Source organism: Petaurus breviceps, unplaced genomic scaffold (genome assembly GCF_028583685.1).
Source record: "Petaurus breviceps papuanus isolate PSGF00001 unplaced genomic scaffold, PetGlider_PUasm1.0 76, whole genome shotgun sequence".
Taxonomy (NCBI): Eukaryota; Metazoa; Chordata; class Mammalia; order Diprotodontia; family Petauridae; genus Petaurus; species Petaurus breviceps.
Genome location: NW_027186473.1, coordinates 23,951,986 through 23,977,926, shown reverse-complemented (window position 1 = coordinate 23,977,926; position 25,941 = coordinate 23,951,986). Strand labels below are relative to the sequence as shown.

Here is a 25,941-nt window from a genome sequence, read left to right as displayed (position 1 = left end):
CTTAATGAACATTTGGTGAATTCAGTTAGGTTTGGACTGGTTAGCTCACATTCAACATGCATGAATTTGGCCAGATTTAAAATAAGATAAAAAGAAAAAGAGTGATCATTGTCATTCCGTTCATTTACTATTCATTTTCCAATGCTTTTTCCTTTTTTCTCTGACTTTCCCACATAATGGAAACACAGTAGAGAGAATATAAAACAAACAATGGCTTTAAAAGTGTTTGTCATTCTTTGAAAATCTTTAGAATGAAGCAAAAACTTCTTCCCAAAAGAACTAGATGATATTCCTTCTAGATTCCAACTATATCTAACCCCAGCCTTATTGCAATTTTAATCTATCACTGGAAGCATGATTGAAAATACATGAAAACACAATGACTCAGAAAGTGTATTTCAAGGTTATTTTTTTCCCTAATTCAGACCTTTTGAAAAAATATCACTATGAATAATACAATTTATTCTCTTTCAAAATGACTACAGAATAACTCCAAAATAACCTCTGCAAAACATAAATGATGGATATTATACTTTCCTCCACACTCTTTATAGTCACTGTACTTCCCATTTCTGTCCATTTGCAAAAGCTGGTTCCAGTTCCTGGAATGTACTTCCTCTTCTCCTCTACCTCCTGGAATCTTTTTTTGCCCAAAAAACTCACTGAAGTTACATATTCTATACTCCCAACTTTTTCCCCATTTGAAGCAGCTAGATGGTGTAAAGGAAATAGCATTGGATTTGAAGTCAGAAAGACCTGAGTTCAATCCAGCCTTAGACCCTTACTATCTAAGTAATTTTGGACAAGTCACTTAACTTGTGTCTGCTTGTTTCCTCATCTTTAAAAAAAAGGGGAAGGGGGTTATAATAGTATTATCTCCCAGGATTGCTGTGAGCATCAAATGAGAGAATATTTGCAAAGAGTCAATAATTGGTACTTGATAAATCCTTGTATCTTTTCTTCCTTCCTATAAGCTTGTATCTGTTTTGTATATATTTAATTGTGTATATACTGTCTCTCCTCTAAGTGTCTTGAGAGTAGAGCAAGTCTCATTTTTGCTTTTGAATCCTCAGCACCTAGCTGAAAAGTCCATGTTAATTGAAAGACAATACTTTAAGATCCTGCATAAACAATGTATTTGGGTTTATTGATTGTTCTTAAGAATTAAATCTAACTTAAATGAGAATCCAAGCATCCATTCCTTAATTGTACATTACTAATTATTGATCTGATATATCTTGTTTTCTCTAATATTCACCTTTATCTTTGTTTGTTGGTATATGTGTGTATGTGTGGGCCAAGGATCAAGAGACCAGCTACACAATTATCAAATCTAAAGAGACAGCTATTACTGCAGATGGTTTGAAACCGGCTTCAGTATACGTCTTCCAAATCAGAGCGCGCACAGCAGCAGGCTATGGTGTCTTCAGTCGAAGATTTGAGTTTGAAACCATCCCAGTGTGTAAGTCATTTTAATTACTGTCAGCTCATGTCTCTGTAGTGGTTACCAGAAAAGAGTCAGTGGATCAATATCTTTGCAGGGAACTCTGTCTGTCTTATTCTCATTCGCTCTATCTGAGGCATGATCCCTTTAGTTAAGAAACATTAGTCACACCATTACTCTAAGTTGGTGGGTTAGCACATCTGTCCCTGTTTCCTCATCTCATTTTGTCTGGTGGGAGATGAAACATCAGGAAATCCTTAAATTTTGGAAATGCGTAGACTTTGGTTTTAAAGAACTTCTATTTATTCCTGTCACACTTTTATTCAATTGTTGCCATTTATTTCTTACTGGTTGTTTTATTGTATTCTTCACCTATTCCAACCCTACCCTAGAAGTCTTTATGAGAGAATTCCATGCAGAGCCTTACTTATTGTGTGTTTGGGTAGGAGGGCAGACTATTCTCTCAGGAACCACTCTGATTTAAAACAAATCTCCAACACCATCAGGCTTTCCTCAACAGAGCCCTGAGCAGTATCTTTTAAAAGATTGCTTCGATATTCCTTTTATTCAACAGCGTTAAAATATATTTTGCTTGAAATGTTTATCTAAAACATTTATGATGTGCCCAAAAACAAATAGTTCAAGAAAAAGAGATTAGAAAAATCACAATAACTGAACCTTATAGATGGAAGAGTCTCTGATGTTTATTTTCTTGCCTATACACACTTGAATGCAACTCTATCCATCTTTCACTGAAATTACATATAAATGTAATTTCATTTGTAAATTGTGATATATACATATAGTCCATTACTCCACCATCATTACTTTATAAATGAGAAAATGATGATAAAAGTAAAAGCCACATATCCCATATTTTAAACATACATAGACAAAAAAGTTTTTTCATGGTAAAAATATTATTTCCCCTTATTTTTTGCAGTACCTGTAGTAAGAATATTTCTTCTGAGAATCTTGGTGTGGAATGAATTATTGAATATTATAGGTATTTTGAAAATAAATGTGAAATATATCTAACTTAGTTCTTCATATGAGTACCCTCACAACAAGCTATTCTCATTTCTTATCTCTCAGAAAGTTCACTCAGAATGTATACTTGTTACACAGTGAATTTGTTGGTTTGTGGATGAGCAAGTTTAAGAATTATAGAGGAATTAACTACTATTATAATTTATTACTATGATATTTCATTAGATGATTTTGCTTGGAACTAAGTCTATTGAAGCTCATCTGTTAAGGTTTAGAAAGGATTGTGATCTACAATTATAACAAAACCTATGATAGCTATCTGGGGGCCCTTGAGAGCTGTATGTAGACTCTCTCTCTCTCTCTCTCTCTCTCTCTCTGTCTCTGTCTCTGTCTCTCTCTCTCTCTCTCTCTCTCTCTCTCTCTCTCTCTCTCTCTCTCTCTCTCTCTCTCTCTGTCTCTGTCTCTCTCTGTGTCTCTCTCACTCTGTCTCTCTGTCTCTCTTCAAATACTGTTAATCATTATTCTTTTAACGCTACATAAGAAGAGAGTCTTTCTTGTTATAATTGTTATAATTTTGTTTGAAATTAAAGGGAGAACTAATAACTAAACTATTTTCTTGGGCTCTTTGTAGAAAGCTATTTGCAGTTCTTTTCAAAGCACATAGAATACTATAGGCAGTTGGTGATGTAGTGGATAGAGCACTGGACTTGGATTCAGAAAGGATCATCTTCATGATTTTAAATCATATTTCAGACACTTATTGGCTATGTGATCCTGGGCAAGTCACTTAAACCTGTTGGTCTCAGTTTCCTCATCTGTAAAATGAACTAGAGAAGAAAATGGCAAACTATTTCAGTATCTCTGCTGAGAAAATTCCCCATGGGGTCATAAGTATTTGAAAATGACCAAAACTACTCAACAAAATATTTTTTTAATATACACTTCTAAGTAGGCATGAAAATAATGAGAGTAATTCTGCCTTAAACAGTCTCATAGGTCTTTGGGAAGCAGAGTTTGGAAAGGACTTCATTTTTGTATCTTCATAGTTAAGCCCCCAAATATAGTGAAAAACAGAAGGAAAAATTTGAGGCTATTGATTAATGATCAAATTAATTGATTAATGATCAAATCAAAGTAAAGAAATATAAAGGTAAAAATAAAATAGAAACAACAGTAGTTGAGTTATGATGCACTAAAATATCTATAAAGTATAACTGAAAGTGTATATTAATGTGTGCTGTCCTTTTAACATGTAGTATTTACACTGTAAGTATGAATTCTAAGGAAAGAGAAGACAAGAATTTGAGCCATGTTTGGAATTCTGAAATTGTGGAGACAATGTGTCCAGTGTCTGTGTGACTGTCATGTCTTCTCTGCCAATGAGGAGATAATGAAAAGTAAACTACTAGAAGTTTAGGTTCAGAATTCAGCTGAGAAAGAAATCTCCTGCTGGAACCACATAGGGAAAATTGGACTTGAGGAAAGATATCAGGGAAGTTCAACTTTGTGATTCTAGGTCTGAAACCTGGTGGTTCTTGCTCTATGACAAGTCAATATGTAAAAATCCAAACTGACACAAATGACAAATTAAGGAATACATGTTCACATTTGAAAGAAATTTCTTGCTTTTTGAAGTGTTTTATATTATGACAAAAGATTATTATCTTTTTTATTTATTTTTATTTTTTTAACGCTTTATTGACTTCTGATTTACATCATTCGTTTCCGCCAGATTTTGAGTAGCAAATTTTCCCCCCGTTTTTCCCCTACACACTGCCCCAAAATAGGAGTCCCACAGGATATCCCCTCCTCCAATCTGCTCTCTCCTATATTTTCTCCCATACCCCTTTCGACTTTTCCAGTGGATCTTTATGCCTCAGTGCCTGTATATCTTATTTCCCTATTACATGTAAGATGGTATTAATAATAGTATATATATATATATATATATTTGAATATTTGATTTTAAAACTTTCAATTCCAGATTCATTCCTTCCCTTCCTTCCTTGTCACCCACCCTTACTGGGAAAATAAGCAGTTCAGTATAGGTTGTACATGTGTGGCTAATGCAAAAAAATAACATAGTAGATACATTGTAAAAGACTGACTAAATCCCCCCCCTCCTATCCCACCTCCCACTTGTTCTATTCTCTACTTTGATCCCATTGCTTTTCAAAAGTGGGTGCTTCCAACTTCCCTCCCCCCCCAGCCTGTCCTCCCTTCCATTATCCCCCCTCTCATCCCCTTCCCCCCTATTCTCCTGGAGGGTGAGATACCCTATTTAGTGTGTATTTCACTCCCTCCTCAAGCCAGATTCAATGGGAATAATGTTGACCCATTCTCTTTTGCCTCCCTATTCTTCCCCTCCATTGTAACCATTTTCCGTTGCCTCTTCTGTATGAGATAGTTTGTCCCAATCTGTCTCTCCCCATTTCCTCTCATTATATTCCTCTCACCTCTTAATTTCACCTTTTTAGTATCATCCCTTCCTGTTAAATTGGTTCTGTGCCCTCTATCTATGTATACCTGTAAACATATATGCACACATTCACATATGTATTCATATGCCCATATACCCTCATATATAGACATATGTATATATTTCTAATCCCTTCAACTACTGAGAAAAGTTTCATAAGATACAATTATTGATTATCCATGTAGGAATGTTAATAGTTCAAATTTGATAAGTTCCTTATGATTTCTTTTCCCTGTTTACCTTCTCATGCTTCTCTTGCTTCTTGTATCTGAATGTCAAATTTTCAATTCAACTCTGGTTTTTTTCAGCAAGAATGCTTGAAAGTGCTCTATTCCCCTGAATGTCCATATTTTCCCCTGAAACATGATGCACAGTTTTGCTGGGTAGGTAACTCTTGGTTTTAATCCCAGCTCCTTTGACCTCCAGAATATCATATTCCAAGCCCTTCTATCCCTCAGTGTAGAAGCTGCCAGATCCTGGGTGATCCTGATTGTGTTTCCACAATATTAAAATTGTTTCTTCCTGGCTGCTTGTAATATTCTCTCCTTAATCTGGGAATTCCAAAACCTGGCTATAATATTCCTAGGAGATTTCTTTTAGGGATCTTTTTCAGGAGATGATCAGTGGATTCTTTCAAACTCTATTTTGCCCCCCTGGGACCAAAACATTAGGGCAATTTTCTTTGAGAAATTCCTGGAGGATGATTTCTAGGTTCTTACTTTGGTCATGGCTTTCAGGTAGTCCAATAATTTTTAAATTATCTCTCCTGGATATATTTTCCAAGTCAGTGCTTTTTTCCCATGAGATATTTTACATTGCCTTCTATTCTTTCATTTGTTTGGATGACAGCATCTTGATTTCTCATAAAGTCATTAGCTTCTATTTGCTCCAATCTAATTCTGAGGCAATGATTTTCCTCAATGAGCCTTTGAGATTCTTTTTTCCATCTGTCAGTTTCAGCTTTTTAAGGCATTCTTCTCCACATTGCCTTTTTGAGCCTTCTTTGCCATTTTAGTCAGTCTGTTTTATAAGGTATTATTTTCCTTAGTCAAGCTGTTGACTCTCATTTCATAATTTTCTTGCATTGTTCTCATTTCTCTTTCCAATTTTTCCTCCACTTCTCTTATCTACTTCTTAAGGTCCTCTATGGCCTGTAACCAGCTTGTATTTTCCTTTGAAGCTTTTGGTGCAGGAGTTCTGACTTCACTGTTTTCCTCCTGTTCCATGCTTTACTCCTTTTTTCCCCCAAAATAGGAATGTAATGTTGGAAATTTCTGTCTGCTTTGTTTCCTTTGACTGCTCATTTTGCCACTCAATTACTTGACTTTTGGGCTTTTTGCCACAATAGGACTCTGCCACCAGACAGGAGAGCTTTCGTTCCAAACGCTGGGGTTTTCTCGGCTACCTGAGGTATTAGATGGGTGCCCTCTCTGAGGTGTCTATGTGCTCTGGCAAGCTGGACGCACACCCCAGGACCTCCACCCTAGACTGCAATCCAGATCCAAGCAGGTTAAAGCAAGAGCAATTACCCCTCAGACTGATGCTTGGTCCCCCTACACATTGCAGGCCAGGAGCTGAAGCTGCCACGTTGCACTTGTTGGCTATGCTGGGTTTCTCAGAGGCTTCTTGCTCCAGGGGGCAAAAGCCAAGCACTCCCACTTACTGGGTCCCAAAGTCCAGACTGCACTGACCTCTCACTTTTTTCTTCGCATCTATGTGTTGATAATTCTGGAAACGGCCACAGCTGCTGCTAATCTGGAGTCATTCTGGCCCATGGCTGGTCAGGCCTGTCCTGGGGCTAAAATCTTCAGCTCATCCATGCTGGGGCTCCACTCTCAGAGTTCTGTGCTGGCTGATTCCTGCCGGCCTGCCAGGCTGTCCCCTTTGGGAGGTTAGCTTCTCTGTGTCATTTTATGGGTTCTGCAGCTCCAAAGTTTGTTTACAGTCCCTTTTTTACATGAATTGGAGAAGGTGGAAGCCGTAGCCAGGGGAAGGATGTGCTTCTACTCTGCTCTTGTCTTCCCCCCCAGGGAAGACCAAAAGATCATTATCTCTCTATCTATTATGTGATTGTTTTTAGTGGAAAGATCAGCTTCTTAATATTAAAACATGATTATTTATGATTAGAAAAATACAATTCTTTTGTGACTACAGCTCTGTTTCTGTATTAGTGAAAAATATGTGTAGCATCTAGGAGCACCCCTACCACTTGCGTGTAGATTACCTCCAGACAAGTATTCTAAGTTCAAAATATAATGTGGGTAATTATAGTGCTAACACAATATTCACAGTGCCAACAGTGACTATAAATATGCTGGCATAGGTCTCAATCACAAAATATAACAGACCCTCCATATAGAAGGCTGAAACAAAATATTCAGACACCAGAAAAGTAAATCCTAACACCAGGAAAGTAAAAACATCATAGCAATATAGAAGTTAATACACCACAACATGGCACAGAGCCACACCATCCTTTAGCCTTCCCACAAATCAACTTAAGCCTAGCTTTCACAGCAGGTGGCAAACACTCAGGAGCCTAGCTGTCTCCCTTGGGTGTTTCCTCTCCTCCCTCTGGCTCTGACTCCCAGCTTCCTGTGGGCTCTGTTCTACCCTTCAGCAAATTCCTCCCACCACAGGCTCAATGTTATTTCATTCAGCCTATTAGGAGGCAAGGAATATCTTCAAAGCAGGGAAGGTCTTCAAATTCCTTTAGGCTTTTTAAGGGGAAGGGGAGATCTTCACATTACCATTACCATTATAGTAATTAACTGCTCAAAATTCTGCTTCTTATGACTTCAATTATATGGGACACTCTGTTATCCAGTGACATTGGACTACTTACTGTTCCTCACACAAAACAGTCCATCTTTTGATTATAAACATTCTCATTAGCAATATCCCAACCTTGGATTTCTCACTTGTCTCTTCTCTGCCTTTTTGCTTTGCTAAAGTCCCAGCTAAAATTCTACATTAGATAAGAAGCCATTATCCCTTTTAATTCTAGTGAGTTCCCTTTGTTGATTATTACAAATTTGTCCAGTAATGTATCCTGTTTTATATAGTTGTTTTCATGTTATCTCCCTCATTAGAAGCAGCTAGGTGGCACACTAGATAGAGTGCTGAGCTTGGAGTCAAGAATATGAGTTCAAATCCAGCTTCAGATAATTCTTAGTTGTGTGACTCTGCGCAAGTCATTTAATCTGTGTTTTCCTCAGTTTCCTCAAATTGGAAATGGCAATAGTCATAGCATCTTCCTACCAGGTTGCCATAAAGATCAAATGAGATATTTAAAAAACACTTAGATCAGTGACTGGCACATAGTTAGTGCTCATTTCCTCGTTTCCCATTAGACTTTTAGTTCTTTGAGGGTAGAAACCATCTTTTTCCTTTCTCTATATCCCAAGTGCATAGCACATATTTGGCACATACCCAGTATATGATTGTCACTTAATGAATGGTTATTGACTGAAAAATGAGATGAGGACTGGGGAGCATAGGAGAAGCTGATTCGAAAAGGCATTAAATACTCTTTGAATCTACCTTTAAATCTAGCTGTAGATTTAAAGAGAGAGTTTTACAAAAGAAAGAAGCATCAAAGAAAAGATAATATCTAGGTAATATCATTGGCATGTGTGACCATAAATAACTTCTGAGTACTCTGAAGTATCTAAATCTTTTTTTCTTTCTTTTTCATTATTACAACTCAAATATTCCCCCCCTCACTTTGCATAGTCAACTCAAAAACAAAACAAAATGCCATTTTTAAAGAAGGACAAGGAGAACAGGAAAGAATGCACAATCTTTCCAGTACAAGGAAAATAATAATAGAGGGTTTTAAATTATAAGCATGAAAGGACTTCAAAGGCTATCAATTCTAACCTCCTCCTTTTTTACAGATGAGGAGCCGAGGTCCAAAGAGGTTAAATGGCTTAGCAAGTCATATAGGCAATGGGGTATAATTTGAAATGTCAACCCACCTCTCCGTCGTGCCAAATTCTGGTCCATCTTCACTACAACCACGCAACAAAAGAAAACAAGAACCAATAAAATTAAAAATAAAAACATTGTAGTGAGTACCAGCTCCTTAATACTAAAACTTATTTAAACAAAAAAAAAAACATATTAGAAATACCACATAAGAACTGGAGATGCTCTTGGGCAAGTGAATTATATAACTCTGGAATTAAAAAAGAGGCTTAACAAAATAAAAATTCACAAAATTTACTTCTTTTACAGGATCACTTAAAGTCAAGGGGAGGGTAACCTGTGACCTCGAGGCCACATTTGGCCTTCTATGTCCTCAGATGTGGTCTTTTGAATAAGTCCAAGTTTTACAGAATAAATATTTTTATTAAGGGGATTTCTTCAGTGAAGTTTGGATTCAATAAAGGGCCACACTGGAGGATCTAGAGAGCTCCATGTGACCCTGAGGCTGCAGGTTCCCTACCCCCAGACTTTAAACCTACAGTTTGGCCTATTTTCTGCGCATCTTCTCTCCTACTTCCCATTAGATTATACAATATATTCCCTAGTACCTATCACAACCCACTAAAAAGATTCCTCATTAAGTTGATAGACTTTCATTCCTGGGTAGGAAAGAAAACAGTTTATCTCTAGAATTTGTCACTAACACCAGATGTAGAAAAATAGGATCATTTTTGAAGTTGACAACTTACTGAAAACAAGGCATCCTTTATATTGAGAAGCAGAATGTTGAGTAGATGGAGGCCTGGCCTCAGAACTTTTAAGACTTAATTTTAGTCCTGCCTCTGAGACATATGCTGTCTGTGTGACCCAGGGCAAGTCTCATAATCTCTCAGTGTTCTAGCAATCTCTCTAAGACTATGAGTTTTAGAGAAAGTGATAACCTGAATTGCTAGAAAATTCCCCTATATAGAAGATTTCTCTATCAGTGAAATTAGTAGTCTATTCCCTATCTTTAAGGTTTAGATTCTCTTTCCTTGTTTCTAAGTAAGAAATAATGTTTTGATAAAGATTATTTGAAATTTCATACACTTGCAAATATAAATACCTATGAATGAACTCTTTGAAGGTGTATACATATGTTATATATATGTATATATACTGTATATGTGTATGCATGTATGTATGTTTTTATGCACATATATACAACACATTTACTTACCGTTTCTCCAAGGTATAGTAGGACATGTTTTAGTATTTGACCACCTAGGCTTCAATTCTTATTTGTGTTCTGACCTGGGAAAACTTGAGCAAATCACTTCACTTTTAAAGTCTTCACTCACTTCTGTCAAAATATTAGTCCCCAAAACTTTATGATCCCCAAAATCTTTTGTTTAAATATAATCTTTAAAACCTACATTCCTATAAATATATGATCCTTACTCATCATATATTTCATCACCTTAATTTTTCTTCCCTCTTTATTTTTGTTTTCATTTTTATTTATACTTCCCAATCTGAAGATAATTATAGTAGAGAAAAAAAGAATTGAGATAAGAAGTGGACTTCTGTCTTCTATCATCCATTATCATATTATCTTCCACCTACCTATTGTCTATATTCTTTTCCTTGTTTGATAATTTGTTTATTTGTTTCCTGGTCCAACAATTGGAAAGCCCTCTTTGTTCTTAGCAGTCATCATTAGTTTGGGCTTGGACTCAGATTGAGTATTCTGGACACTATCCTACCTGTGCTTCCATGTCTAATAACTTATTTTTATTTCAGAGTTCACTGTATATTCTCATCATTGTCTTTAGCCTTTTCCCCTTTTCTTCTCTATTAGAATTGGTTGTTATTGTGATCTGGGAATTATATTCTTGAGAAATGGAATTTGTGTCCAATTTGAAGCCAAATACCAGGATTTGAGTTATGGGGTGACCACTAGTAGTATGACCTTATGGTATTCATTTTTTCTCACTGGGCCCCTTTATCTATAAAAGGAAGGGATTGCATTATATAATCTCAAAGGTTCTTTCTAGTTCTAAATCTGTGATCCTGTGATCCTTAACCTGAAATTTTGAATGTGGAATCCTATTTCTTCTTTCTCTATGTCCTTTCAAATAAGTTCTGCCAAAAATAATACTATACCCAATATTCCCTTCCTATTATCTCATAAACTAAAAGATGTAGCAGTCATTTCCTTCTGATGGTTCTGTCATCTCTATTTCAGTGACCAAATATTCCTTATTGGTCAGGATTAAAGACAGAATATGGATTCCCTTCTTCTATTCTTCCATTTTATAAAGAATACTATGATTAAAACAGGTTAAGATTTTATTCCTTGTTCTGCTTTTGCAGAACAGCATTTTGGCAATTAATCATGTTTCCTTGTTTCCTTGTAATTCTCTTGTATATTGGATGTGATCTTGTTATTTATTTATTTATTTTCATATTTTCTGTCTTGTTTCCCAATGATATTTTGTTTTCCCTTTAGTGTAAGGAAAGAAAATCATCTGTAAGCCTCAAATAATTTACCTTAGTGACTTCTCCATAGTACATATAAATAGTCATTTTTTGAGTGACTGATTCATACTATCATAATCTGCTAATTGCCTGAAGAAATATACTTTAGTACTACTTAGAAATTTAAATTCCCTAAAATCAGACTATATTATTTAAATGGACATAAATCTATTTTAAAAGCATATTTTTTCCCATCTAAAGAATTTTAATACAAATATTATGTTAGGACATTCTGTGGAAGTATGTGAGAAGTTGAGATAGTAATGTCATAAAAGGGTAATGATTCAAATGTTAATGTAAGAAGTTTTTCATCTCTAATGTGTTTTATTATAGTAGTCTTTATCATTTACAAGTAGAAAAAATTAGCTCACATAAGAAAGTAGTTTCATACTATTTTATATTTGTTACAGAAAAAAAAAACTTGCTCATTTCATTCATTCAATCTTCCACACAGATTACAATCTCTTTAAGGGAAAGAATCATTCACATTGATTTTTGGGTATCCTTCCAAATATAGTTCCTTACACACAGGCCGGGACTTAGCACTTAAATATTTAATGAATGGATAGATGGAGGGATGGATTGATGGATGATCCAGTATTTTGCATCTCTAATTTAATATTTGTGTTAAATTTAAGGTATTTTTTAAAAGAAAAGGTTAAGGGGGTAGGGAAAGATGAGAGAATAAAGAAGCCCTCTGCTGAACTCTTCCAATGACTTTAAAATAACAAACAATAGAATTCTAGGGTCCAAAAATAACAAAAGGTCAGAGAGAGACTTTTGCAGCCCAAGACAACATTGGAGGTAAGAAAGAGAGATCTATGACATGGTTGGGGTGAGGATGGCCCAGAAACAATGTGATTGAACCAGCAGTGCTGGGACTATATGGTGGTGACAGAAACCTTAGCAACTTTGGGAACTCTCAAGCCAGAGACAGTAAGGGACCTGGCATTAAGTTAGAAAGAGATTACAGCATGCCCCAGTACTAGCACTAGATGCAGAACCAGATGCTGGTTAGCAACTCCATCACCTATAACTACTTCTGAGTCATGATTCAAGGGTACTTTCAGAGGGAGTGGAAACCCAGAGGAACAGTGTATTTTCTTGCTCCAAGAGGATCAGGGAGGTTCAGAGACAGTATAACTTTTGGTCCCAAGGGAAGAGGGGCCCTAAAAAGTAACAACTGAAATCTCTTTCTGGGTATATACCAAACAATAGAGCAAAGGAGCAATGATCATGCCTTTCCACAGATCACATCACCTTGGAAGCACCAAAAACTTTCAAAGCTCCAGAATTTGCTCTGAAAAGAACAATGAGGAAAACAAGCAAACAAAGAAATCTGGAGCTTGGAATAGTAAACCACCTCCAGGCCCAAAACATGAACAGAGACCAATTTTAACATAAATTTCAAAATCAAGAAATAGGGTGGAAAAATGAGCAAACAACAACAAAATAAAAATAAGAGACTACATTTTTTAAAAAAGACAATGAATTTACAACAAGCAAAGTCTCTAAGATAAATTGTGAATTGGACACAATCCCAACAAGAATTACTAGAACTACATTTTTTTTTCTAAAATCAAATAACAATGGTAGAGAGAATATTAGGTAAAGATATGAAAGCAAAGAAAGAAAAAAAATAATAAAAATAACACCATGGAAAAGAGGAACACAAAATATTGAAAAAATAACACCTTAAAAACAGAATTGGCAAAATGGAAAAAAGAGAGATACAAAAGCCCAGTGATGAAAATAATGCTTTAAAAACTAGAATTGGTGGGGTGGCTGGTGGCACAGAGAATAGAGAGAGAACTGGCGGTGGAGTCAGGAGGACCTGAATTCAAATCTGGCCTTAAACTCTTAACACACACACACACACACACACACACACGTGACCTTGGCCAAGTCACTTAACCCCAATTGCCCTACCTTCCCCCCTCCAAAAAGAAAAAAAAAAACAAAAGCAAAAAAAAAATCTAGAATTGGGCAAGTGGAAGGTAATGATTCCCTGAGACATTGAGACACAATAAAAGTCAAAATAAGGAAAAAAGAATATGTAAAATATCATATTGGAAAAAAAAATACTAAAAATAGATTTGGGAGAGAATTTAAAAATTATTGGATTACTTGAAAGTCATGAAAAAAGAGCAGTTTCAAGAATTTTTTAAAGAAAACTTCCCCTATGACATAGAACCAGAGGACAAAACAAAAATTGAGAAAATAAATCATTGATTACCACTTGAAAGACATCTAAAAATGAAATATTCCAGGAATATTATACCCTAATTTTAGAGCTCATAGATCAAAGAACATATTTTTAAGCATCAAGAAAGAAATAATTCAAATACCATAGATATCTTATTAGGATTACATAAGATTTAGCAACTACCACCTTAAAGAATCTGTGGGCTTGGAATAAGACATTTCAGAAGGAAAATGAGCTGGGATAACAAGCAAGAATAACATACTCCAAAAAACTGAGTATAATCTTTCCTTGGAAAAATGGACATTTAATGAAAGAGTACGTTCAAATATTCCTGATGGAAAAAGAAAACCCAACAGAACTGAATAGAAAACTTTATTTTAAAACAGAAGACTCAAAAGAAATACAAAAGGGAAATATGAAATATTAACCATAAAGGTGTAAATAAGTTTAAACTGTGTATCTTTGTGTATAGGAACATGATACATGTATCTCTTACAACTCTATCAGTATTATGGCAGTTAGAAGAATTTATACATAAAAACAAGTGTGTGGAATTAATTTGAGATGAAGTTTAAAAAGGTAATAGAAAGGAGAAAGAGAGAGAGAGAGAGAGAGAGAGAGAGAGAGAGAGAGAGAGAATACAAAATACTTGAAGTCTCCCTGCTAAGATAAACCTAGGCATTATATGAACACAATTATACAACACTTTAAGAAATTGAAGAAATATATATCACTCTTGGATCCTGAGGCAATAAAATAAAAATGACCATTTTACCTTAATGTTATATCAACCAAACTATTAAAAATCACTTTATAAAGGTCAAAAATTAACAAAATACATTTGGAAGAACAAAAAGAGAGAGAATTGATGAAAATAACATCAACAGTATGAATAGGCAGTTTTCAGAAGAATAAACCATAGCTATTAATACTCACACCTTCATGTGTTTGTGCATATGTGTATACACATATATAAACATGCATATATGTTTATATATGTATATGTAGGGGTGTATATGTATAAGTGTGTATTTTATATGTGTGTGTATTCTATACATACCTCTATCAGTTCTTTACAGTTAATTTGGGTTTTTATAATAGAAAAGATAGCTTATTTGCTCAAAGTCATTATTAAAACAATGTTCCTTTACAGTTAAACACCATTCTCTTGATTCTGTTCATTTCCCCACTTTATTATTTCATAAAAGCCTTTCCATAATTTTTCTAAAATTATTGAGCTCATTATTTCTTATAGCACAGTAGTATTGCATCATGCATACTCTAAATCAATACTGATTTAAGACATGTAAATTATAACAAGTCTTACTTACCCAAACTCTGAGATGCCACCTCATACCTACCATAGTGATTAAAATGACAGAAAGGGGAAATGAAAATGCTGGAGGGAGATGTGGCAAAATTGAGACATTAATGCACCGTTTTTGGAGTTGTGAACTAGTCTAACCATTGAGAAGAAAATTGGGAACTAAGCCTAAAGAAATATAAAACTATACCATTTGACCTAGCAATACACTAGGAAATCTGTGTCCCAAAGAGTTCAAAGAAAAGTGAAAAGAAGCTATTTGTACAAAAAAATAGTTATATTACCTTGTTTTTTGGTGGCAAATATTTGGAAATTGAGGCAGTGCCCAACACTAGGAGCATGGTTGAACAAGTTGTGCTGTATGAGTGTGATTGAATAATATTGTGCTACAAGAAGGGAGATTTACTGGAACCCACACAGACTGAAGCAAGAAGAACAATACACATAATAAATGCCATATTGCAAGGATGATCTTCTTAGGTACTCCAATCAAGACAATTCCAAAGGATTTATGATAAAAAGATATTATCTACTTCCAGAGAACTGATGAACCCTGAATGCAGATTGAAACATACTTTATACTTTCTTCATTTTTATTGGTTTTGCTTGTTTATGTTTTCTTTTTCAATATGGCTAATACAGAGATATGTTTGACTTGACCTCACATATATAATTGACAGCAACTTACTTGCCTTTTCAAGGAAAGGGGAAGAGCTGGAGGGCAGGGCTGAGAATTTGGAATTCATTTTTATATGATTGTTAAAAATATACAAAAATGTGTTTATTCAGTTAAATTAAATGTATTTATTTAGTTCAATGAATTAAAAATATATTTTCTGGAAGTTGAGAAACTATCCAGAAGTTGGTGAAATGTGGGGGGGAAATATATGTGTGTGTATATGTATATATATATATACACACACACACATATAATTACTTTAGTGATAGAAAACTAGTAGAGTTATTGAGTCATTGTTATGATGAAAACCTCGAAGATATCAGTTTATACTTACTAAATTTGCTAAAATGATATAAGGGGAAAGTGACAAATGTTGGAGAGGATGTGGAAAAATTGAGATCTTAATTCATTATTGGTGGAATTGTGAAATGATTCAACCATTTTGGAGAGCAAACTGGAATTATGTTCAAAGAGTTATTAAACAACCTATACCCTTTGACCCAGCCATACCATTATTTCATCTATTTCCAAAAATGATCAGGGAAAAGAAGTTAAAGAACCTATAAATTATAGGATATTTATAAGAGCTTCCTTTGTGATGGCAATAAACTGAAAACTTCAATGATGCTCATTGATTGGGAAATAGTTGAATAACTTGTGGTACATGATTGTGATGGAATGCTACTGTGCCATAAGAAAGGATAAGCTAAATACTTTTAGGAAAATATATGGGAGGGCTTTCATGAAATAATGAAATGAGTGAAATAAGTAGAATCAAGAGAACACTGTATAGAGTAACAGCAATATTATTTTAATAATGACTACAAATATGTGATCTTGTCTATTATAAATACCCAAATTAACTATGAAGAGCTGATAAATAGATGTATATAACATATATGTGTATGTGTGTACATATATGCATTGATGCACACATATGTATGTTTGCATATCCTTATACATACACTTACACATATATGTGTGTATATATACATACATGTATATGAAAAACTTCATATTCTCAGCAAGCTTCTATTTTGCCAATGGATTCAGAAGTTCTTTAGCTTCATTCAAATGGCAAAGAGGTCTATGAAACAAAGAAGGACACCAATCCCTAGTTCAAATAGTATTCATTCCATGAGTCTTTCCTTTATCATTCTGTCATAATGACCTCTCTCCTTGGACCTCAAGTAGCACCTCTTACCTGCTCCTACACATTACACATGTCAATGTCTTGCATAAAGTAGAGGTCTGAAAAACTATATTAATTTTGGGTGAGGATAGAGTTGTTAGGTGATTTATGCTGTCCATTCATTTTTCAGAACTTAAAAGCATGTGGGAAAACCACTCTAACTCCAAAATAATTCTCCCAAGGCATAATTGTGTAAATCTCAGCATATGATAAATATAGTCAAACTAAAATTTGGAATAGGAGGGGAAGAATTAAAATTTTAAAAGTCTAATTTAGTTTTCAAAAACTTGTTAATAAACATTGAGATTTCTTTATAATGAATGCTTTGGATGTAAAAATGAATAATTTGTGCAAATCTATTTTTCTATATATCATCATTTGCAAATGGTTTACATGTAGGGTAAACATCTAATTAGAGTAGCACTGATGACAAATGCAAAGCATTTAAAAAATATTTTTCGAATTTCACTTTGCTTTTATCACTGTTTCAGACACTTAATAGCATTTCATTATCAACTGGTACTTTGTCTTTTCCATACAACAAACACTGATTTATTTGTGTAGTTTCTTGTAGGAAAGATGTTAACATGATCTTGCCTCATTTATTCTAGCATGTGCCCCTGGCGTCATCAATAATGTCATCAATTATGTTAGCAAACTTGCAGTAGCAATATTTATTAGATAACTTCTGCCCTTCCTGTCTTGTCAAATCTTTACCAACAAATTACAATCTACCAGAAGAAAGTGTGATTGTATTTTTTTAACATTGCATTAATTTCTTGATCATTCAAAATACTATCTTTCAGATATATGTGCACCACTATCTAATGCAGATTATTTAAATAATTGAGAGCATGTCAATACCATTATCCACCTTCTTGGAAAGGATTAAGAACTTTAAAAATCATTTTCTATGATAAATAATTTCATTTCCTCAGTCACTATGATAATATCACTGAAAGCACGAGTACTTTGGATTTTTGAGCCCCTAAATGATCTCCTCCATTTTGTCTCCTCAATTGCATTTATTTTTTATGCTACTTATGTAGGTAATCAACATAGATTGCCTTGAATTGCTATTTATCTGCTTCACCTGGTTGAATTTGTTTTGTTTTGTCAAATAATATTGTATGTGTCAAATAATTTGGAACCTTAAAATGATATAAAAATGTTAGCTATTATTGTTGTCATCATCACCCATCTAAGTTCTAAAATCCTAAAAACAGCAGGCATTATACCTTTGTCCTATTTTTTACATCTCTATATGTTCCACCAAGCATTTTTCACATCAAAGATACCCAGAATGATTATTGAAGTGTTAGATGTATTTATGTTTACATAAATGCATATATTCATATGTATGCAAATATTTATATCCATATACAGATAAAATTTTCCTCTGTGATACATTTCTTACTTTTAGAGATAGCATTATTTACATTTCTATCTCCCTAGTATTTACCATTGCATATTCCACATTTTATATACATAATTATTTTTATATAATGAATGAATGAAGGACACCCATGCTAAATAACTTCATAAAATTGAAATGTATGCAATATACTATTTTAAAGGACAAATAATTGGTAATAGATTTTTACTTCTAATATTTACAAGTAGAATTAGTGCTACTTGTGGTTCATTTTGTTTTGAACACAGTGTCTATAAGAACTACTATTTGACATGTTCTCTAAGGTTATTGCATATAACAATAAATTATTCGCAGCCATCTGAGAATATAATGTGGGCACCAGATGTTTAGCAAGAGAATTAATTGTTTTTTCAGGTGAAATGGAATGTATTGTTTATCTTAGCATAATTTAGCTGCCATTTTATTCTTTACTATGTGGTAACCTGTGATCATCTACTTCAAATATACAAAGTCCACCAAATGACCAAATCATAGAATCTTAAAACTAGAATTATCTCAAAGGTCTTCTGATAACACCTTGTCACTTAACAGCAAATCCCTTTACATCTCCCACAAATAGATAGCTAGCCAATATATGCCTTTTTCTGTTTTGAATAACTAAATTTATTAAGATTGTTTTCATTATGTGGAATTTAAATCTACTCCTCTGTAATTTCCAAATGATCCTATGTAAGCATTGTTCTTGGTTCTCCACTATAGAGCCAAGGAAAATAAATCAAATATATGTTTCACACTGCAGCTTTTCAGAGACATGGTTAGAAATTGTATCAGCTTTATATATTATTACCTTTCAAGATGTAATATCCCTGGTACCACAAACAGTTTTCTGTATATATATGTATATATATATATATTGCTTTTACTAGGTGTCTTCATAATCACATGATGTAGTGAATAGTGAGCTAGTAGTAAAGCCAAGAGGATGTAGCTTCAAGTCTTGACTTTGACACATAGTGGACATGTCGTGACCCTGGAGAAGTCATTTAAACCCATCCTGAATAAATCCATCTCTTTCTAAGAGCTCAAACACCTTGAATACTGTATTATAGAATGTTACTGGGAATCATTGTCAAGATCATCAAGTCCATCTTTTGGAGAATTTATATTGATCCCTTTTTGACAATCACAAAATATTTTCCCCCTTCCCTCTAGTCTTAAGGAACCTCATTCATTCTTCATGATGTTTTCAAGTTATCATATGGCTCAATATATAATATCCACTAGGTTCTTTCACAGATTTATGATATGATTTGTATAGGTTTGATGACTGGAACTTATTGAGGGTAGGTGTATACTCAGTTACAGTCTCTTAACTAATTCTATGTTTCAACCCTCTTTTCACTCCTACCCTCATCCTCATATGCAACATTGTTCTTCAACTCCTCTGCTTGGCATTGAAAGTTCTTCACAAACTTATGCTACCTTTCCAGTCTTTATATACTTCCTTCCATGCATCTGTCAATCTACCCATACTACCCCAATTGCTATTCCTCAAATGCAACACTGAATATTCCATCTCTATGCCCTTGCATTGGCAGTTCCCATATACCTGGAATATTCTGACCCTTCATTGCTACCTTTTAGTTTCCCTCAGTTCCTTCAAGAATCAGTTTGCATTCCATCTTCTGCAAGAAATGTTTTCCAGCCCCATACCCTTCGGTTGATAATGCCTTGCCTGGTCAGATTAAATTAATCTTGTTGATCCTCCAGAAATATATTGTAAGTGAATCTAATCTAAATAATATTTTCTGCAGTTTTCCTTACATACTCTCTTTATGTGTGCATAGATATGCTTGCTGCTATAAATGTGTCTATAATTTTATATTTTAGAAGGATGTTCATCTTAAGTACATTCACACATTATACATGGGCTGGATTTCAGTGTGTATTGTTTTTCTTGTCAAAATAGCTATCATAGAATTTTGGACTTGAATACTAATTGTATTGATTTGGGGGGGGTTAAAGAGATTGTTTCTCATGTGAGAATATGCTTTGCTTATAAAATATAAATTTTCTCAATTTATCTCTCCCATTTAAATTAGAAAATAGTTGAATATAGGTCTCACACTTTCTTATAATTTTATATCCTAAAATAGTTAACTTTTAAGATAGATAAATTAGATATTTTTTGACAAGTAGCATATATTGAATATCCACTTGTTCATGATAGAGATAATATATGTAACATATCAAAGGACTCATTGATGCTTTGCAGGTTTATCCAAATTTCCTTTTCAACGCAAAAAATTTTCCAAAAGGATCACCATTTTCAGTTAGTTTAAAATTCTGATTTTTTTGAGAAGAGGTCCTAGAGAAAACCAGAATTCTTATCAGTACAAGTCTATTTTGCTAAAAAAAATAAAATATTAATATTATCTTAGTTTTTCTCATCTATAAAATATATTCAATAAAATCTGTTACCTATCTAACAGGGTTGTTGTGAGTTTATACAATGTGACTTAGAACTGTTAATATCCTATAAATGTCTATTGTACCAATATTATTATGACTCTTTAAACAATGTTCATTGTGATATTAACTACCATTTTAATTATAATTTTCATTCACTTTCTCTTTCAGCAATAGCAGCCTCTAGCGATCAAAGCCAGATTCCTATAATTGCAGTATCTGTTACAGTGGGAGTCATTTTGCTGGCTGTGGTTATCGGTTTCCTCCTCAGTGGAAGGTAAGTAAGAAATCTATGATCCTGACCTTTATAGATCATCTTTTCTTAACTTTGATCTGATCTTTTTTTTTTTTTTTTGATGAGCACATTCTGGCACAAATCATGTAAATGGTATAAAAATGCCAGACTTCATCATATGGCTATATTTTTCAGTTATTTCTTTATCCATGCACATCTACTTTTCAATCACACAAATTGGTCATTTCTAACTATTCTATAGCCATAAAATATTTCACTGTGATCAGGTTATCCTTTTGGCCTTAATGTGTTCAAAGTAACCATATGTGATTTCTACTATCGAGAGGGAAAGCTCAAGATAGGTTTTCTTGTTTTAGAACTGTACCTGAAAGATTAGTTCACAGTGAATGGGGTGCTCCACCTTACTGGGAAGGGGTGCTGGTCTAAGCTGCTACTGGTGTCTTAACAGGAAGAGGAGAGATAAACCATCATAATAACATAACAAGCAGTCTACTCCTTGAAGTTGATTGGTAAAATAGAGAATAGCTGGGTAGCAGATGGTTTTCATGACTAAATTTACTTCATCTCACAAGTGATTTTAACTTATCACTATCATCATTGAGATACAATGATTTTATGTGGGTCTGATTTCATATTTATGTCTTTTGAAGTTTTTTTTTAATATTATACCTTCCACTAAATGCTTCTAATATGCGTTTGTTACTATTCCAAAATGACAGGGCAATATGAAGGAAGATATTCAATACCATAACATATAAAATTTATCCAGAATTTATAACCAAATTATTTTTAACCTCAACTAAGTCACTGCATAGTTTTAGCATATAATTTATTTTTTATCAGTAAATGGAATACTATCGTGTAGTAGAGTGTTAAATATGGAGTCAGAGGATTTGAATTTGTTTCCTGAATCGTTACCTTTATGACCTTGGGCAAACAACTTCTCTAAGTTTTATTTTCCTGTTCTGTAAAATAAGAAGGTTATAATAGATTAGTAATAAGGTGCTTTGTAACTCTGACTAATAATGCAATGAATATATCCAACTTTGTTCCTTTCCCAACCATATGCACATATAGTAATTTTGCATTCCTATCAGTAATCATCCATAGTATAAGCTATCCATGTGAAAAGAGTTTGAGACTAGAGCCTTTATAGAACCTTAATGAAAGTCTCCTTATGGAAAATTTAAACTTGTAAAAAATTATTGGTCCCCCCAAAATTCCTATCAGAGGATTGATATGAACATGGATTTTTTGCTGTGCTTCTCATTTATTTTTTACTGTTTGGCCTCAGTGAAACACATAAATATATGCAATTTGATATTTTCAATATACTGAATAGTACAGACATCATAGATTAATTAGTACATATTCAAATTACATTGAGAAGAAACATTTTATTCTTATTTAATTCACAAAATGTACTTTGTACTTAAGCTTAAGTATGTTCATTCAGGATCAGCTAGGTGGTGCAGTAGATAGAGCACTGGCCCTAGAATTAGGAGGACCTGAGTTCAAATCTGACCTCAGACACTTAACATTTACCTGTGACCTTGGGCATGTCACTTAAACCCAATAGCCCTTCCTTCCCCCCTCCAAAAACAAAGCAAAAAATAAATAAAAGAGAGAATGTTCATTCATCAATGTTTTGGAAACACATGTATTATTCCCTTTCTTTCCTCCCCAAGCATATGCTATTAGAAAATGATTAGTTTTACCAAAAACATTCAGAAAATATTAGAGAAATAGGCTTTCTCACTGTTGGAAAGTATTTGTTGGGATGGCTAGATGGTTCAGTGAATAGAGTACTGGCCCTGGAGTCAAGAGGACCTGATTTCAAATCTGGCCTCAGACACTTAACACAAAAACTAGCTATGTGACCTTGGGCAAGTCACTTAAACCCAACTGCCCTCCAAAAAGAAAAAAAAAAGGAAAGTATTTGTTTTCTGTAGACTTAATAGGAACCATTCTCTTCCTTTACCTTCATGAAGTTCAATCACAGACTGTTCTGTGTGAAAGAGAAACTCCCTCCATATATTGATAATTTTTCGAAGACTACTGAGTTTTTCACCTTCATCCAAATCAGGACAAAGAATTGGGAGGAAGACCCCTTCCATCATCCAACTTATAAGTTATTTAAAGACTAGATTTGTTAAGTTAAGGAAGAGTGATGATATGTATTTTATCTCCCCCAGCCCCGATGAATCACTGTTGATTCTTGCAACAGTTATTACCTAATCACAGGACAAGCTTCTCTTTCGGTTACTTAGTCCTTCATTTTATGAACAAAATCTCTGCAAATCGTTAACCAAGAAAACTGATAATATTCTGAAACCATAACCCCCCAGGCAAGGAGAAATATAGGAGAAACACTGTTTTCTATACTGTTAGTAGTAGAGAAAAAAAAAAACTGAACGTGAAAATTGATTTTAAATGAAAAAAGAAAGTCATTTTAAGTAGATTAACTGACTTAGAAACAAAGAGTTCAAGTCCATCCCAATTACTGTTTTTGTCCTGATGTTATTGGAAGATTAAAAATAAAAACAAAAGAATAAAAGGGGTGGCTAGGTGGCACAGTGAATAGAGCACCAGCCCTGGAGTCAGGAGGACCTGAGTGAGTTCAGATCTGGCTTCAGACACTTAATGCTCACTAGCCCTGTGACCTTGTGCAAGTCACTTAACCCCAATTGCCCTGCCCTCCCCCCTCCAAAAAGAAAAAAAAACAGAATAAAAAGAAATTATTGTTCCCAATTGGTAGATGAAACTCTTTACATTCATTTATCTGAATTATTGTTTAACTTATTTTTTTATTTAAAAAAATACTTTAAACTTCTTTTATCTATTTGATCATTCAAGGAGCTGATGCTCCCTCCCATACCTGTCTAATTTCAGCTAAAAAGTATTATTTGTATTGAATGATTTCAGAGAACTCTTCATTTCCCTTCAAAGCATAGAGTAAAATGTCTCTCTTTTGACCACACTTCATCTCTGTGCTGACTTTGCTAATGCATTATCACTGGGACCTCCAGGTTTATATGTTACAAATGCCTTCTGCCACTGGCTGGAACCCTCAGATTTCTATCATACAACCTTTGCCCTTTTGCCAGGGCATTCTCTCTCAATTCCTAGTGAAGCAATGGCCAGAATTCTAAGGGTAAAACTATCTTCTCTCCCTTTAACTGGGCCTCCAGTAGGATTATTCTCAATGCTTTCTCTCCACCTCCTTGATGTCTTTCCCTGAATCATTATTCTCCTGATGAAAATTTAGTTTTAAATGACTGCCTCTCTTCCTCTCTTCCCATGTAAATTTATTACTTTATATAAGTTTTTTGGTTCAGCCTTGAGATAGCAAGATGTATTGAAAAGGCTATGGGACTTGGAATCTCAGTTTGTGACTCAGATTTGCTTTACTTACTAGATAGATGTGTTATTGAGCAAATTCCTAACTCTCTGAATTTCAATTTTCCCACACAGAACATAAGGATAATACTTAAACTGCTTACCTCAACCTCATAGGATTCCTGTAAGGAAAATACTCAGCAATACCAAAATCACTATATAAATGTGAATGATTATATTAAAATTCACATGGGGATAAACACCTTCAGTTATTGTTGTCTATTAACAGTATTAATTAGCTTACTGAATTAGCACCTGTTACCCAGCAAGGCCCTAAGAGAATTTGAAAGAGATCAGGTAAATTTTATTCAAGAGAGATTGGAAAGAAAATTAAAAAAGACATTAAGAAGCCCACTGATATTTGCAGGAGAGCAGACTTTGTGAGTTGTCACAGGGTCAATGAATAGAACTTACAGCCACCATTTTCTTGGGGAGAAAAGGGTAAGAAATGTTAAATGTAATAATAGTTTCCCTAAGTGAAATTGAAAAAAAAAAAAGAAAACAAACTTTACCTACTACAGAGCTACCTATCTACCTCTTTGCCTTTGTTATTTTTGTTCAGTGGTATCCAGCTCTTTGCATTTGAAGGATACTGGAGTGGTTTGCCATTTCCTTCACCAGCTCACTTTGCAAATGAGGAAACTGAGGCACACAGGGTTAAGTGACTTGCCCAGAGTCACACAGCTAGTAAGTGTCTGAGGTGGGACTTAAATTCATGGAGATGAGTCTTCCTGTCTCCAGGCCCAGTACTTTATCCACTGTGCCCCACAACTGCCCCTGGGTTTATCTTACTGCCTGGATTTTAGGTGTTATTTTCTGTGACTAAGAACAGTTTAGTTTATTATATAAGATAAAGATTTGCCTACCTGTAACAGTTAATAAGGAACCTTTATTAGGAGAAAAATAAATAAGGGCATCTTTGGTTCCCTAGATATTTCTATTGCAAAAGAACAAGAAAGTTTTCATTCCTGACACTGCCATGAACAGGTAAACAGCATAATACTACATTACCTTTAATAAGATAATGAGTGTGTATATGCATGTATGTGCACATGCATGTATGTGATGTAGGAACATTATAGGAGCAGAGATAAATATGGAGATCATGGTCCATCCTGTATCATAGCTGAATTTGGAGTATTGTAAGGTGCTTCCTTTTTCCTACTTTCTTTTACTACTTTATAAATATATTTGCCTTTACATGAGAATAACATCTTACAAAATAATATAAGCTTTTGTAAATACAAATACTTGGGGAGAAATAAAGTCTGTTTCTTCTCTGGTATAATTCTTACAAATATCTCTGTTCAATTTATTCTCACAGTACACTTATGCCCCAAACTGAAACACTTAGTAACAGCCTTAGACTTCACTGTTGATGACACCATGCACCTTCAGTCAGAAACGATCAAGGGCTTATACTTTTATCAGAAATAATGTGACATGAGGCTTTCATTTTATTATTCATGGTTTAATGCATGGTTCAGAATTCTAAGGGGGCATTTGCAAAATAGGAGCATCATCTTCAGGCAATAACCCTGCACCTTCCTCTACTTAGCCACATTATTTAGTGTTTTCTCTATATAAATACATTATCAGGAAACATGGCCTTCACTGCTGATGCACAAATCCCATGGCACAGAAGTCATTGACACTGAGAGCCATAGACCACAAAAAT

General features: G+C 34.3%; 1 protein-coding gene across 4 annotated transcripts in view; it reads left to right on the top strand.

Annotated features, from left to right (window-relative positions):
• The window catches only part of EPHA5 (EPH receptor A5), a 520,714-nt gene that overhangs the window by 403,642 nt on the left and 91,131 nt on the right, over window positions 1-25,941 (top strand). For all 4 annotated transcript variants that reach the window (XM_069105317.1, XM_069105316.1, XM_069105315.1 and 1 more), the window contains 2 exons: window positions 1,303-1,462; window positions 20,780-20,885. In XM_069105317.1, the coding sequence (XP_068961418.1) occupies window positions 1,303-1,462; window positions 20,780-20,885 (266 nt within the window). The remainder of the gene's footprint in view (window positions 1-1,302; window positions 1,463-20,779; window positions 20,886-25,941) is intronic.